At 43.8% G+C, this 17137-nt stretch overlaps 1 protein-coding gene across 1 annotated transcript in view; it reads right to left on the minus strand.

The window, feature by feature from the left end:
* Positions 1-135: 135 nt before the first annotated feature.
* Positions 136-17137, minus strand: part of ELP1 (elongator acetyltransferase complex subunit 1) — a 30760-nt gene continuing 13758 nt past the window's right edge. Inside the window, exons 16-36 of the mRNA XM_063422265.1 lie at positions 16860-16913; positions 16658-16763; positions 15854-15969; positions 15046-15119; positions 14373-14451; positions 14031-14110; positions 13057-13197; positions 11835-11920; positions 10618-10766; positions 9646-9769; positions 9119-9216; positions 7756-7957; positions 6741-6802; positions 6147-6209; positions 5970-6030; positions 5294-5407; positions 4537-4648; positions 3277-3404; positions 2724-2878; positions 1666-1744; positions 136-661 (exon numbers count right to left, since the gene is read on the minus strand). Of these exons, the coding sequence (XP_063278335.1) occupies positions 594-661; positions 1666-1744; positions 2724-2878; positions 3277-3404; positions 4537-4648; positions 5294-5407; positions 5970-6030; positions 6147-6209; positions 6741-6802; positions 7756-7957; positions 9119-9216; positions 9646-9769; positions 10618-10766; positions 11835-11920; positions 13057-13197; positions 14031-14110; positions 14373-14451; positions 15046-15119; positions 15854-15969; positions 16658-16763; positions 16860-16913 (2151 nt within the window). The 3' untranslated portion in view covers positions 136-593. The remainder of the gene's footprint in view (positions 662-1665; positions 1745-2723; positions 2879-3276; positions 3405-4536; positions 4649-5293; positions 5408-5969; positions 6031-6146; positions 6210-6740; positions 6803-7755; positions 7958-9118; positions 9217-9645; positions 9770-10617; positions 10767-11834; positions 11921-13056; positions 13198-14030; positions 14111-14372; positions 14452-15045; positions 15120-15853; positions 15970-16657; positions 16764-16859; positions 16914-17137) is intronic.

Below are 17137 nucleotides of genomic sequence, written 5' to 3' on the forward strand. Positions count from 1 at the left end.
TTGTGTTTTCCTCTGTCCAAGACCTCCCTGGTGTGAATGGGCCCAGTTTCAACACAGCAATGGCTGTTGGCACTGCAGGATTCACTCCGATGTAACAAAGCAGTGATGAAAATCTGCTATCAGCAACACGCAGACTCAGCAGAGAAAACACAAAATTCATTTAGCAACTACAGTGATTTGCTATTGGTACAGTCTTACAGGTGAGTTCTCTAAAGCAGGCTGCGACCTGTCATTATGGCAGGTCAGGTCTGGGAGGGAGGGATGGCAGAGAAGGTAACCCATCCATTCTGGTAGGATTGTTTCATCCAGAAGAGGGGAACAGTGGGAGGAGCTTTCAGAGCTGCATATCCTTCTGCTCCCCAGCCTCACAAGCCACCTCTGCAGTGGACGTGAGTGGCTGTGCCTGTAAGTGTGACACCAAACGTGTCACAGTCACAGCTGCACCAGGTGGAGGGACCCTTCACTTGCACAGCCCCAAGAACAGTGTATTAGTAACAACAGAACAGCAACAGCTTCTGCAAAGACACAATAATCATATGGAAATCATATGGAAAGTTAGAGTTCCGAGTCCACAGGGATTCCTTGGCTTCTGGTTACTGGAGAAGATGCAGTTTCCACTGTAGATTTTTATTTAATTTTGGTGGAGCCAGTACTTCTGGATCTGAAAGGCAAACGGGACAAGTGTCAGAACAGAGGGTAACAGCAATATAGTTTCTTCAAGAGCTGTCAACTACTTTGTTCACTTTTCTTACATCAAAGAATGCTGAGATATCTCTTGACATCTACAATTTCCCTATAGTGACTGATCATCAGTCTGCATAGGAGAGTGGCTTCAGAAAAACTGTTTTCACTAGGAAACCTCTGGGCACATCAAGTCCTCTCTCAATATTTAAAGTGTCAGAACGAGGAGGCACAGGCACAAAGCCACAGCCATTAGTGGCACAAAGCACAACTCCATTCATTTACCTGTCACTGGCCCATCATGCACCACAGTAAGCTGGCTCCTTTTGGAGTGAGTAAGAGGCACAAGGCTTTTTCTGAAGCCAGCTCTGGAAAGTGGCAAGAGACAGGTTGCATCTGTAGATTCAATAGAGGATTTCCCAGGCAATTTCAGGACTAGCAGGGAAGGAGGATGTAGGACTAGGGGGAAGACGGAAGACTGGGGAATTGGGACCACACTTTGCTAGGTCATTCAGCCTTACTTTTGTGTTCACTGCAAGGACTTTAACATGGCAAAGTGACACGACAGATTGTAGCCTGGTCTGGTCAAGAGCCCAGCCTGACTGCCAAAGCCAGAGAGATAAATTCAGCAGGTAACTTACAAGAACAATTATCTAACACACTCCTTAAGAAATCAGATTTTCAATTACCTCACAACAGACTGACATTACACACACAGCAACCCAGGAGCAGCTCAGATATTTTAGCACAGGAGACAGTTTTAAACTGAGACAGTTTTGCACACAAATTCAGAGCAAAAAAACTTTGTTAAGAAAGTTGCTCACTTGCCACAAGGCAGCATAGTACACCATAAAGAAAAGCAAGGAACCACCACAGCCAAGTAACTGGTACAACTTGTGGCAGGTAGCAGTGCTTGGAGGGCCTCCAAGCTCACTAACCTTCCTGACATTTCACACTCAAACTTACATCAGAGCATCAACTAACCTTGTACAACAGGAGGCATCATCCTCTTTTGCTGATAGGCAGCCATTATGCTGTTAGCAGTTGAATTGGGTCCCAAGACCTGTAAGAAGAAATAGTCATGTTCCAACCTGAAAAAGCAAGGCCCAAGCAAGGATACTCTCAAAGCAAACTCTGCTATTATTGTCCCAAAACAGGAGACATCACAGTAGAAAGTGAACAGGATCAAAGTGTGGTCAGTGTGATCAAAGTCCAGTAATATATCAAAAAAGTTTAGCACAGAGGCACAAAGAGAGAACTGCTTTCAAACAGCTTTTCAGGACATAGAATTCTTATCCCAGCACCTACTTCTTCACAGCACCATAAATGTCATGATTCAGCAGGACTGATTTCATTAGAGCACCATCAATATTTAAAGTTCATCTGGGAGTCTCTGTTCCCCATCAGAACAATTTTAATCTGTCTTTAAGAGTCCTGCTAATCATCAGTTAGGGAGAAGGCACTGGGTTCACCATAAATGCTCAGAAACCACTTAGAAATAAAGACTTTTTCAATGTGGAAGGGTGTATTGTGATTTTCTTATTCTGCATTAAGCTGAGGCTTAGAAGCCTGACATAATTTTTTTTTGATTTACTCTTTATGATATATGGATCAGATTAAATTGACCAATCCAGTAGCTTTTCACTTCACAAGACCAGGCTGGGCAAAAACTGCTCTACTACACTTCTACTAATAGGCCTAGAAAAGAAGGGAGTGTTCCCATATTCTACAACTTGCTTAAAATGGAGCTTACAAAAACAATTCACCACTAGGACAAGGCAACACAAGCCTCAGAAGACCTCATCACTTCCAATGTGGCATCCAGTGCAGGGAACACTGTAGGCTACACATGGTGTACCTATCTAGAGTGTCCTGACTCAGCAGGTCCTGCCCAGAATGTCTACTGACTCTCTAACAGAAAAAAAACCCCTTATTTTGAAATCCATGGAAGGATTCTATGCTCTTTGCTGGAGAATGCAAAATACTGCTAAATACTCAATACTGTTTAGTGAGTGTGATAGGTATTGCAGATGAGCACAGACCAGGCTGGCAGAGCTCTGTTGCAGGTCTGGAGTCCAGATTTCTGGGATTGAGGTCTCCATCAACTGCAAAACCTCTTCGAGGACTTGCTGCAGTGCCCCAGCTTGCTCGTCGTACGCAAAGAGCACAAGCTGCTTCAGAAGGATGTGTATCTCTCCTGCAGGAGGGAACAGAAGCAATAAATAGCAATCAACACAGGTATACCACATAAACAGCTGCATTTTTTTGCTATCAGCACACAGGAAGGAGAGCAGCAACTTAGAACTGCTTCTGTTCTTACTGAGCCCCTACAGCGTCCAAGAACAAAAAGAAGACAAATCTGTAGTGGCACTGAGAAGGCTTCTCTTCTCTGCCCCCAACTTCAAACGCAGAGTGCTCACATGTTGTTTTGAGCACAGAGGCAGATTAAATAAATCAAGGTCTAACACAGATGGCTGTATGGACCACGCAGCTCTTCTCCCCAGCATACACAGTAAGAACAAGAGGGGGCACACTACCTTAGCTGTCCTCATCCTCGCAAGCTGCAGCATGGATTAAGATCACCAACTGCCCTACCTTTCACAGTCTCAACAGCGCGAACGCTCTCTCCCAGGACTTCCAGAAGGGCAATATCCTCAAAAGGACTCCCCTCCTTCAGGCTGTATCTCTTACGCTCCGCCTTGCGTCGGTTCTTTGAGGATCGCCTGGAAAGAGCATGTCCAGTTACAGTGTGCACAACAGGATTAGCTGTTAGCAGGGTTAAGTCTGAATGAACATCAACAGTGTGCATGAAATTTGTCACTCAAGTCCTTGCTTTCTCCAGTGATAGAGGACTGTGTGTAACCTTAGGTGCTGTGACAGTTTTCAGTGCTACTCAACCGATATCCTTAGTGGTCTGAAACACAAGACAGGAGTCGCGCTGTTTCTCTGCTCCAAAAAGGACTGCTCCATGTTCCAGCAAGGTTAAAGCATGTCTACAACACAAAGCAGGGGCTGCTCCAAGCACAAAGCAGTAGTCACTAACAGGCAAAGCTGAGGTCCACTTAAAACACTGGTGGCCAGAGTCTGTACTTGGCTGTGAACATTTCAGATTCTGCCATCTCCAGAGCCTGCCCAGCTCCTGTCCATGATCACAGGAAAGCAACTTCATTCATAGACCAGACATACTTGCATAATGTTCCCAAGTGATCTGCACACTCTGACACTGAATACTAAGGCTGCATTCTCCTTCTGTTTACATCTGGGCCACAAAAAAACCTGTCTAAAATGTTCACATTTTTCCTACAACTGTATTCTTCCACAATTCAGCCAGGGAATTCAGAAGTGGTCTCACAGATTACACCAGCCTGTTACAGACCCCACACTGCAGCTCGTATTATTCAGAGCACTCAAACACAGTGCCCACAGATACTGTGGGAAGACATTAGTATGAGCTTTAGTAGCAACTCCCACGCACCAAGTGTGAAACCTGGGCCAAAGAACACAAGACATGCGCACAAGCTGGTAATGCTTGAGAGGCTCTGCCTGCATTCTGTGTCTGGCTTTCTACAGCCAGCTATTCTGGCCACATGCCCAACACCCATGGAGCCAGAACCCACCCACAGTCTGTGTTCTCAGCTCCTCTGCCAGGCACCCAGTTCCTGCTGCAATAGCAGCTTCTGGCTTTTCCTGCTCTTTCCGTTCCCATGATAGTTAAAATAACCATGAAATGCCTGTAATTAAAGCAGCTCCAAGGCACACACAGCTGCAAGGAGGAGCGTGTCAAGCATGAGCAAGCTAACCTCCTGAATGCTGATGCCAGAACAGTCACTACCTGATTTGAAGGCAGATACCTACGCTGATATTCTTGAATTGCTGTGTGAGTATTTGCTGTTCATGTCACTGGCTGTCACAACACTGCTGGTTTCAGAGAAAAGCTCCAATTCTGGGCAATTTGGGACTTCATAATCTGCAAAACATGGTAACAACTGTCACAGGATGGAAAACGGCCAGAATTATTTCAAGCTTTCTGACTGATCTGTGTAGCTTGCTGGGCTACACAGATTCATTCTACCTGCTGGTGTTCTGGAGCTTTATGGCTCCCCAGTGAGCCAGCACACAAGAACAGTAATTGTGAGAACACTGCTCCTCCACCCTGGTGGGGATTGTGATACTGAACAGCACAATCAGAGGGATGACAATCTCAGTGCCGCAGATCTGGACTAGGATACAGCATTCTGCTTTCAGAGAAATTCCCTGAGCCTGCATGAGCTGGCAGGTGAATATGCCTATAGGTACTTGGCATGACAGACACACTGAGCACTGTCTCACCCAGCCAAGATGGTACTGTGGAGACAATGGCATGTCATTTTGAAGAGCTTTCAGGTGCATTTTTGTTGTGCAAAAGCTGTGACCCAAAGAAGAGCTGAAAATACAGAGTAACCACACTCCAAGTATGGAGTGAGGGAGGATTGAGAAGGGTGCTGTTTTACTGCTGTAGATCCCATTGGAGCTAAAGGAGAGCACAGCTCCATCAGGGCAAGCAGAAACCACAAACAAAAACATGGTCACAGTTTCTTATGCAGGAGAAAGTCATAGGCACTTCAATACTAACCCTGTGGGTTCTCACAGGCCTTCTCCTTCAGCTCTCGCACCACTCGCAGGCGACTCTTATGGCGAAGAAATGCTGTTTTCTGGGAATCTAGGAAGATCAGCTGACTTTTCTGAGCTGATCATTAAGAAAATCAAAACTTAAGCATTTGTGCAAGAGAAACAGAAAAGCATTTTGTACACAAGCACAGTCCTTCAACAGGCTCAGAAAAAAATCCCACAACTCATAAAGCATGAACATGAAGAACAAGGAATAGTAGCAAAACATTCTTTCTATATGGAAGGGAGAACAAAACTATCAAGTAATTTTTTATTTCCAAAAACTACTTATCAAAGCTTACAGGACAGCTAGCCATTTTCCTGGTCTATAGCTCTGCTGCCACATATGCTCTGGAACAAGGACTGTCCTGCTTGTTCATGGACGTGCAGACACAGATCCCTTTGCAGCTTTTGACTGTGAGGTCTGGAAAAGCTCCAAAGGAGCCTGACTAAGCAAAAAAGATCCATGACACTTGCAGGGCTTCAAGATGCTCTGAGGAGAGCCAAGTGCAGCTAAATGATCAGCATCAATTAGACAGAAGTAAAGTATCCTTCCATACACCTTCCAGTACTAGAATGCTGTGACTTCCCATGTACCCAGCAAAGATCTTCTTTAGCCTCAGATTCTTGCACAGACTCACCTTCCAAAATAGCAGGTTTGAAGTTGGTCTCCAAGATATCCAGTCTACCATACTTGTGAATCTAGATCAGGGAAAGAAGAGAAGGTATCATTTAAGGATCTTACTCAGATCACATCCCTGTTTTTGCACTCTGAAGATGTATTTCCACTTCTGTTCTTGTGGTTTGAAATGTCTTACCAGTCTCAAAGCTTCTTCCCAAAGAACCCCTTCTAAGAGCAGGAGAACGGCCTCTTCATAGTCCTAGAGGGAAAGAAACCATGGGCTGCTGCTGTTGCTGTTAGTAATACATGTTCAGGTAGAAGGTGTTCAGATGGGTATTTCTAGGCAGCAGTACCCCAGTCAAGAGAGGAAAACACTACTATGCCAGCTAATTTGAGGTGTTGACATAAAAAACCAAACAAGCAAACAAAAACCACAAACCAACTCAGCAAAACTGTGTTACCTCTCCCACACTAAGGGAAAACCTTCTGGAACTCTGTCTTCCTTATTCCAGCCCTCATGTCTCAGCTCTCTGAGACAAAACCTTTTCATACCAAAGCATGGGTGACTTCAGTGGAAAAACTCAGGGACACAGCATTTATCTTCACCCTGCTCACTGCATCAGGCAGACCCGCTCTGCCCTCCCCAAGGGGGCCCATGGCACAGACTGTTCTGCTGTCAGCATGCATGGAGTCACATGTGGTGCAGGACAACAGAGAAAACATGGATGATGTATCTGAGTGACAGATACTGGGCATTACTGGGACACAGGCAGGAGGGTGATTACACTACCTGAGTGTACTGCTCCAGGAGTATGGCTGCCTCTGCATACTTTCTCTGTTCAACTAGTTTTCCTACAAGAAAAAGTGAGTTTCAGCTTTTTAAAAACAGACGGATTTTGTGCCAGAAAACTACAAAGTAGAGGAAAATCCCACTCACTGAGACACTTTCTATCTGCTCACACATGTATTCAATTGCTAAATTACAGCTGTAACACCATAAAAAAAGCATCAAAGGCATGAAGGATTTAAATCACATTGAGTGACTAAAAAAGCAAATACTGGAGTATCCAGCTCCAGAAGACTAGACTCCCAGAAGCCATACTCCCTCTTTGTTTAGTGGCTCTTCATAAACTCCACCTCTGAGTAAGGCTGAATTCAGGACAATGCTCCATTCTCTTGCTGAAATAGGTGAAATTTCTCTTGCTGAAATATACCCCACATCCACAACACACCTCATGTCTGACATGTGCTAGTGAGCACAATTCTGAGACCAGCTATCTGCTTCTCCTTAGAACAACTCACAGCTTTATGTACCAGCTGGTCCTAACTGCTAGCTGGCTTCAAAGGGAAAAACAAGACGCAGCTCCAAATTATCCAACAGCCTTCAAGGTCGGTGAATAGGCACAACACATGCACCAGTTAATGTCTAGAGACCTCAGTAACGTCAGACACTTCAGTGCATGTCCATTCCTCGAGGTTAACTAACAAGACAATTTGGAAGAACAGTCTGGCAAACAGCTGCAAAGGAACAATGCAAGAAGCAGTCAGCACTGGGCAGCCATGGCCACATTTTGCTTGGCAGCTCCTGGGTTGCCTACCAGCTTCAATGGCTTTTGGTTCCTTTGAGAAACAAAGGTCTTGTGCAAATGCACAAACCCTTGGGTAAACATGCGATCTTTTGTTCTCATTTAAGGAAAGTGCTGCTGAATACTGAGGTTTTCATTGAATTTTAGGAAAAATTGAAGTGAACCATAAATAACAGGAGCCACTTCTGCTCTGCATATTTCCATCTCTTCAAGGCCTACCTGCCATGCTCCGTGCCAGGCTGGACAGCTTATCCTTTGTGAAACCAAGCTGTGATGCCATGCACAGGGCTTGCTGCCAGCTGCCACTGCTCTGAAAAGCATCAAGTGCTTTTGCAAAGATGCCAGCACGAGCAAATATCAATGCAGCCTGTTCATACAGCTGCTTTTGAATCAAGTACTCCCCATATGCATCACTGATATCCTGAAAGAAAGCGACAAAAAAAAAAAAAAAAAAAGAAGAAAGAAAATATTAGTGAGGTCAGTAGCAGTCCTTCATTAGTAAAAATTAAGGGCCCATCAACAAAAGCCTCTTACCGAGCTTCTACAAGGAGTTTCCAGGTGTGACATTTCTATCCCATTTCAAACCATATCAAACCACAGGCTGATGATCAGCACATGGAGACACTTCACAGAGCTACATTAAGTGACACAGGGAGGCACCTAACTCTCCAACCCAAATGCTGAGTTAAGCAGATACTGCAGGAAACTAGACCTTTCCTCTCCACCCACATGAGCAGTTTTTGTTAGAATGTCTCTCTGAACCAACCTAATTTAGGAAACAAACACTGGCACAAGAGAACACACAAGCCCTGTAACTCTATAGGTACAGGCTACTCAAAGCTCACTATCTCTACAAAAAAGGAGCAGGTGGATTTGACTGGAAGGACCCAAGGGGAATAATAAAACACTCCCAATGAGTCATTCAGAAACAGACCTCCATCATGAGTAAAGACTGCTTTCTGCTTTCACTGTTGCAAATAGACCGATTTTCTCTACTTCCCGTCTCACTCAACTCCTTCTTGTACAAAGGCTTGTGTGTTGTGTATTTACAGCAACTACATTAGATATTAAATGCACTTACATTTTTATCTCAGCCTTGAACAAGCTAAAATTCCTCAGTAACACTGAAACCAATAAGGAACACTGTGTACTAGAAAACAGCACATCTAAAAGTGTCCAAGTTCTCCAGCACTTTTCAGAATAGTTTAAGGTAATGAATTGTCTCACACAATCTGCAAGCCACAAAGAGGTCAAAACAGGGAGAAGTCTTCCTGAGGTTATGGGAGTTATTCAGCAAGATAGTGCAGCAGAAGAAGCAGGACTTCCAGGTGCTCTCTGAGTCACAGGATCAAAGGAATAACAACCATCGATGACCACATCCCACAGGATAAGTGCTGAGAGTCATTCCAGCTGTTATCTCAGAAGAGGGTCTCAGACAACACTGGAATAGCAATGACCTACAGAACTTGAACACAAGCAGCTGTAGCTTCATTCCTGCCCTCATGCAAAGTGCTGAGGAGATCCAAACACATACGTATGGGAATATAAAGCTTTGACACTGCACTGTCACAAGCTTACGCACCTTGTACTCCTGAGTGCTAGAGGGGTACAGCTTCAAAGCCTCAGAATACAGATTCTGATCCTTCACCAAGTTCAGGAATTCAGAGAAGTGTTCAGGACCTAAAAAAATAATTTACTTTTTGTAAAAATAAAAGAGAAAGTACATGGCCTCTGGCTCCCAGACAGTCTGGGTTCAAAACATGAAGGAAGAAACTACAGGTACCTGGGTGGAAGAGCACCCCCTCTACTACTGTAAAATCAAGGCGTTCACTTCCTTGAGGTTTTGCCAGAGATATTAATTAATTGTTAATTGATATTAACAATTCACTTGAACACAAGCCTTCATATGCTTCATGACCACAGAGGAGTAAACATTTTTTTCTTCCCGCACCAAGCTATAGTACCAAAAGCAAGCAGAAGATGTTCACCATGCATTACCAGACAGGAAGATGATCTTGTGCAATCGTTTTCTTTCTTTAGCTATTTCCCCGCAAAAGACTCTCCAAAATGGAAATGTTACACTGCAGAAATTCTCCTCAGGACACCTACCACATTTGCTGAGGTGGCCAAGAGCTTTTGTGTATCTCTTCAAGTGTCTGTCTATTGTATATCGCTGATAATTTGTTTCCATTTTCCGGAGGGTATTTAAGAAGGGCAAGTACTCTTTTGGGTCCTGCAAAGAACAAGGAAAACTGCAGCTGAGCTAATCTGCTAGAATTTTTATTTGTCCCCATCTTCATCAACAGATAGTCCTATATTTGAAAATATAATACACTAAAAAAGGCTCTTTTTTTCCCCAAATGTAAGCCATCCTAAAGAATCAATTTGTGCATATATTCTTGCCAGAAATTACTAACTTGAATTACCAGGCTCCCACATGGACTTCAGCAGTATCTGAAGGCTGGTAATATTTAAAATTCAAGCCCATGTGTCGTATCAAAAGTTGTTTTCTATTATCTATGATTATGTATAAATTTGCAGCCATAAAGTTGATCAACATCTCCACACCAAAGGTTATAAAACATGTTAATACAAATAAGGCGTTCTAACTGATAAGCAGCAGAATTTGCTGTAACAATAGGAAACTCTGAAGATGCAGATGGGCATTTCAGTTCAGATTTCACATTGAACTCACATGATGACACATGCTATTATCATGGGAACCACTAAATAAGCAAGATTCAGGAGTACAGAACTGAGAATGGAAAATATGCAGGCACAAAACTTCAGCTACCGATTTCTCCCTTCCCCAGAGCTACTTTGCCCTGCTGCTCTGGAAGAGCACGGTTTCATCTTGAACACAAATAAATTTCTAAAGCTGTGCTCAAGAAGTACCAAAGGATGCAGAGACACGACACTTTCCCAGCATCATCCCTAGCACACATAGGGCTTCTGAGCAACTGGAATCCTGCCTGGTTAGAGAGCCATTACTAAGAAAATATGCAGGCTGATCTGCAGATTACAAAGAACCTTTGAGAAAGTAGAAAAATAAGTTCCTTCGCTGGAACTATAAGCCAAGACCTTTTGAGACTTTTCTGCCACCATGACGACTAAATCAAAGTCATACGTCCCCAAGGAATAATCATACAATTCATTGACATCCACAAGGAAAAGCAGGTACTTTAGTGCTTCTTCTGCACTCACAGCTTGGACTTCTGGTGTAATGCTTTCTGCAACAAGATAAAGACCTGTTACACCACCAGCAGTGGAACCCTGCTGTGAGGAAAGGATGCATCATCAAGCAAACCTTGACATCAGAGAGGGACCATCAGACTGACAGCTTGTTCTGTCTTGCAGAGGTTATTTTGCCTTTACTGGGCAACTTCAAGGACCTTCCCAAGCACAGCCCTGAATGTGCAACCGTGATGAGCTCGACACATCAGCACAGAAAAAAGGCAAAGTTTGCTGGTCTGAGATACCAGAATCCAGATTAGGAACTTCCATGCAGGGAGAACTACAGTTCCAACTGGAAAATGAAAACAGGACCAACTCCGGAGTATCTGCCAGCAAACCTAGGTAAAAGGGTGAACTGAGGGCATGTACAGCAGCCTACCTTAGGTGATATACTGCTGTAACTAAACACACAGATGGTTTCAAGTACATTTCTGGTTTTTGGCTTGCTGCATAAACAGTCACGTTAAAATAATTTTCTTGATTAACCATGCTAATGATCAAAGTGTAGAGGAACAATTTAGTGCAGTATCTCAAGGCGCAGCTGCACTGGGAGCTGCAGGTTGAGGTCTAGGTGGTGAGAGCTCCAGTGTGAACCTGCATAACCTGCATAAAGGGGACAGAGACCTGTGAGACAAAGATACAGCAGAGCTGAGGACCTCCAGATTTTTGCAGCGATAGACTATGAAGGTACAAAAGTTCTCACAGGCCCAGGGGTTTCTTTATTCAGGGTCCCTCCTCAGAGGCACCAGCTGAAGCTGCTATTTTGTTACTTAGTTATTGCACTGAGACTAAATTATTTAAAGGATCAGGATGTCTGAGACTCAGCTATGGGAAACCTGAGGTTGAACTGGTAAGGAATCCTGGTTTGACTGTGAGTGTGGGGCGCGTAGCTGTGGGGGTTGGTCTCAGCTCAGGTGGTGCAAACGTGACTCCCAGTGTGGTTCCTGGATGGTCCAATGGGGAAGTTTCCTCCTTAACAGTTTTGATTGGACAGTGAAGTTTCCTTAACACAAAGTTCCTGCAAACCACTCATTTTCAAAACTTTTGAATTCCTGATACAAAACCTCGAAGATCGTGAACCTTCTGGAGAGCAATTTCTAGTTCTGGAGGACTTTTCTTCACATGTGCTGTCAGTATCGATAGGCAGTATCTGAAGAAAAGAGAAGTAGTGAATGAAAAAGTGAGAAGGGAGAAACATAACTTATTCCTCTTTTAGCACAGTTTGTGCAAGTTCTGGTTTACATCTAGGTAAAAAAATAACAATGCAACTGTTAGGCACTTTGATCCTCCTAGAGGAAGACAGCAAACATGGGAAAAGAACAGAATATACCAGAAAGGTTCTTCTACTCAGCGTATCTTCCCAAACATGTGAAAAAGCTGGATTTTGAGTAGAATTTCTGAGTATTTTGAGTAGAATGAAAATTTTTGAATTTTGAATATTTTGAGTAGAATGAGCTTCCTTACATGCCAGCCAGCATGATGAAGAGGACATACCAGCTCTTACATAGCTGGACACAGTTTTCCAAATGAAGTCTGACACAAAAATAGCCTTTTTTATAAAAGGAAGGCTTTCTCGAGTGTTTTATACTTTCATACATTTCACATTTACTATTTCAAAAGAGCTTTCCCAGCCAAGCAGATGCTTTTATTTTCTGAAAAAGTTTGCTGGGAAGTGTGTAAATTCTCAGGGCTCAGCACTACCCACCACCTGTCACTCCTCTCTCAACTCTTTAACACTAACCTGCCAATAGTTTAGCACCATTTCAGCGGGCACTGTTATCATCCTATTTTCCCAGCTTTTATCTTTGTCTGGTATCGATTCATCCAAGGAGGATGGTTACCAAAAAGGTAATCAATCAGGAACATGGAGCTGATCATTTACAAAGTAATCCAGTGTCAAATGGAACAGCTGATATCTTTCCAAAGGGCGAGTTGGTGCTTCAAACAGTCAGCAACTTATTAAGATGAAAGCCTTGCTCACGTCTCCATTCCCACACAGTCGGGTCCTAAATTGAATGTATCACCTAAACCTTTATAGGCATCCTGCATCTTTTATTTTAATTCTGGTAGTAAAATGTTGGTATACTATCTGTGGAAATATTAGATGTTTCCAGGGTAGGATCCTCAGCAGAAGAAAGGCATGGTATAGTTAATTTTGTGGAGCACAAGCTCACCTCAGAGAACCTAGGGTCAAATAACTTATGTCAAGGACAGCTTTGCTTTCTGCCAATGACTTACTAGAAATCTCTCTAACGGTTCCTTCACCTACAGTAAGAAAGTGCTCACTTTTGAGGGTCAATGTGTTCCATGGCAACTCTCATCACGTCACATATGAGGTTTACTTTTTTCTGATCAGGATGCTGGTGTGGCTGGCTGTTACTGCTGCCATTCAGAGATGGGTACATGCTCTTCGTGAAATCCTCTTCTCTAGACAAAAACAGGTAATGTGAGTAAGAGCACTCTTCACCACATAACAAAGACAATAAGGTTAAGGAATTCAAATGCATGCAGGAAATAACTACTCATTAAGTGCCACATTAACAGGAAGCTCTCCACAAATCTGTCAGTCCAAACTGATTGTCAGAGAAGAGAGGCATTAAAAAAAAACCCTAAAACTAATCAAACAACTACTTCAGCAGCACAAAAATACCAGAAGGCAAGATTTACAAGACACAGCTGTCTTCTACTAAATCCACTGTGGATTTATCTACTGAACAATTCAGAAAAATAAGCCATTAGCTATTTCTGGTCAGGTTAAAACTGAAAATCAAACCAAACACCCAAGTGATAGTGCCAGTTCCTACACAATTATTGACTATAGCAAGCTTGAGAAGTCTAGAAACTACCATCACCATAAAGCCTCATCACTGACCCCTTAATAAAGAAGCCAGGGGACTTGTTTGAGGATCCAAGCAAGTATCTTGGCCACAGACTAGATACACACTTCCACACTGCTCCTCTTTTTGAGGGAACAAAACTTTCTCTGTTCTCATTTACTGCTCTACAGCAAACCAGCAGAGAAGTCAGAGCACTCAGATCATATACTAATTACTTGCTGCAAAAATCTAATGGCTGCCTGCAAACTTTATTCCCAACAAGACACACTATCCCTGAAACTACTGAGCCTACTCAAGCCTTTATGACTCAACATGACAGATTTCTGATTCTTTGCACCCACGCTGAAGAGTTGCCAGTATTTTAACACACTAATGTACCACCACTAATTACATGTGTGCTTCCATTCGCAGACTTATACTTACTTCAGTTCTGTGAAAAACAAGTTGATATAGTTCACAGAATCTATTTGCCTGATAAAGGTTTCTGTGTTTTCCAGAAATACCTGAAATTAACAAGAGTATTAGCACTGTTATTCTGAACACTAAGAACACGTACATCAAGTACACGAATAAATTCAGAGACCTTGTCTGAAAGTACAGGATGAAGGAGATGCTAAATCTGTCTGTATGATGATGTTGCAGTGCAGAACAGCCACCACTGCTGAGAGCAGAAATGGCAGCACCACCGACACTTGAGCACACTGTTCAGTGGATTTCACGGTAGGTTAGTATGGCAAACAGCTCAAGAGAACTGGGCAGACTTGCCTTGGGATTGTGGTCGTAGAGAAGATTGAGGTTGATTCGCAGCTTCCTCATACACTGAAAAGCTTCCCTGAACATAAGCCTGGAGGAATGAGTCAAGTGGGACAGTTTACATAGTGGACAAGATGCAAATAAAGACAACTGACTAGAGCTAAGCACAGAACCACTGGGAGGAGAACAGCCTACACAATAAGCTGTGCAGACAGCCTTCCAGAAAAATGTGCAAGGTCACTACTGTTCATTGCTGACCCTTGCAGTGGGAAAATATCTTGCAAGGTTGAAGCAATACAGAACTTAGCCTATTTTTATCTCCATTACAAGAGAGTGTTACACTTTCGATCAATTTGCCTTTCAGAAAATTTCAATGTAAATTAATTCAGTAAAAAATGGAAAACAGCCAGCTTAATTCTGGAGTGAGATGTCTAGAGAATGCAGCATATGAAGATTTCTCCCACCCATGCAATTTCAGCACTTGTAATATGCCCTTCAGTGGTGAAGTGAGAAGTACCTGGGACAGCTGACAGCTAGACTTCTAGGTGGTCCCCCTAGATACAGTTTTGTTTCCTCTAACAAGGTCAAATCCTCTGAGTTTAGCCTCCCTCTCTTTTCCAGGTCAGTCAGCCTCTAGCAGCTCAGACTGGGGGAGGGAAAACAAGAATACACCAGTGGCATTTACCTGTCTAGCCACTTTCTAATCTGGGCAAGAACGAGAGCACGGTGGTGAATGGTCTCCAGATTTCCTCTTGGCATCTGTAACACAAGATCCACACAATTATTTACTTGTAGTACTCTGCCTACATTATAGGAGAGGTGAGAACTGGCCAATTTCTTAGACCTGTCTGCTACTTGCAAGAGCATGGGCCTGTTTGCTCGCTTCAGAGGACATGCAATTTCAACAGCTGTGGAAAAATATCTGAACATTCTCTCAGTTCAGAAACATTCTTTCCTCAGAAGGCTGGACTCTACCCAATCAGGCATGACCCCGAGCAATCTGATCAAGTTTTCATGTCAGCCCTGCTCTGAGGAGGATGTTGGGCTCCACGTCTCCAAAAGTGCCTCTCAAATTACATCCTTCTCCATTCTGTGAGTCTTTGGTGGTTCTGAAGAGTGAGCTCAGCAAAAAACTAAGCACCAAAGCTAATGGAGGGCTGATACTAAGTACTAGGAAGTGAGTCTTGAGATTCATGGTGAGAGGCCACAATATGTAGCACTACACTACCTCAGCCATTAGGAACTTGAACAGTCCTTCCCAGCTCTGCCCACACCAATCTGCCTGTATACTGAACCTAACCCCAAAGGCATGCTCAAAATCCCTCTGCATCCAGCTGGGCAGGTGGAGATTTGTGAGGTGCTGTGCTGCAGCACTGTAGGGCACCAGCTTTGTAGCACTGCACACGCTGTTTGCAGGCTGGCCAGGTGCCCACTGTGACAGGCCCCTGCACACCCTGATAACACACGTCAGCGGACACGGGCAGAGCACTGACCTGCAGCACCACCTTTGTGTCCTGGGGAACAACGGTGACGATGCGCGAACCTCGCTCCACCTTGCGCAGGGTCTCACTGTTGGGTGCAGCAGCACTGCTCAAACCAGCCTGGAGGGCTGAAGACAACATTTATCAGCACAAAGGGCACATGCAGCACAGGGCCCCACTAATGACTCCTATGTGGTAGGAGCCAGGCAAGGTTGTACTGGACAAGCCAAGCCACCAGTACGGCAGCCATCTTCAGCTATTCCTGACAGGATGAGAACTTGCTGAGTGCTAATCTCTGCTGTACCTGTACACAAAGCAGAGGTGTGCCTCTGCACAACAGGATGATAAAGCTCAACAGACCACGTAAGAGTAGCACTGAAGGGTGAAAAGTACCAGTAGGTTGTTGTCCTGTCTTTACCAATATCATCACACTTCTCACAGCCAGACACCACCAGAAACTCTTTCTACAGTGATCCCCTCTCTACCGCACACCCTCAAAAACAGCACACAGATTTCTTCTTTTGGACATGGAGGGAAGGGGGAGAATGCAGGGCTAAACTGTTGGAAACAGTGTAAGGGTCAACTACAGCACAAATTCTCTTCCCTGTGAAAAGCACGTGATACATATTCCTCAGTTCCCTGAGGTACTTGCTCAGGGTGGATTTCTGAAAGCCGCTCTCTTACTTTCATCTCTTAAACGCTTCCTTTGAGGAACCCAAATACAACAGGTTTGGATGTGAAATAACGGAGAGATCTTGTGTTTCCAAGACAAATGCTATGAGTCAGCAGCAGCAGGCAGCCAGTGCTGATATTTACCCTTCACTGATAAGTTTTTCAAGCAGAAGCACTGACAGGTGTGAGAGCTGGTTGTCACCAACAGAAACTCATTGTATGTTGCGAATGATGTGATGTTAGAAGCAACCTGTAAAATATGAAGTTCATCACAGTTTAGACCAGAATACAGAAGTTGCCTTTGGCAGAGGAAATGGGGATGAAACAAGGGGCAAAAGCTTTGTACCTCAATATCATTAACAAAAAACCGACATCGATCGGTCAGGCCCAGGATCACCTCCTGTAATTAAAATAATGACAACTTTGAGCTATCAGCATCACAACCTCCAGTCTTTCACAACACTGACAAGCACTGGATTGAAGTACCTTACAATTAGGTAACAACTACCTTGTGAATTACTTAGAGAAGCCAGACAGCAAGTCATCCAACCTCTCTTCCAGGAAGACTTAAACTTGAACATTTTTAAACCCTGCTGGCTGAAAAGCCAGCTTGGTCTACCCTGT

This window comes from Prinia subflava, chromosome Z (genome assembly GCF_021018805.1).
Source record: "Prinia subflava isolate CZ2003 ecotype Zambia chromosome Z, Cam_Psub_1.2, whole genome shotgun sequence".
In the NCBI taxonomy this organism is placed as follows: domain Eukaryota; kingdom Metazoa; phylum Chordata; class Aves; order Passeriformes; family Cisticolidae; genus Prinia; species Prinia subflava.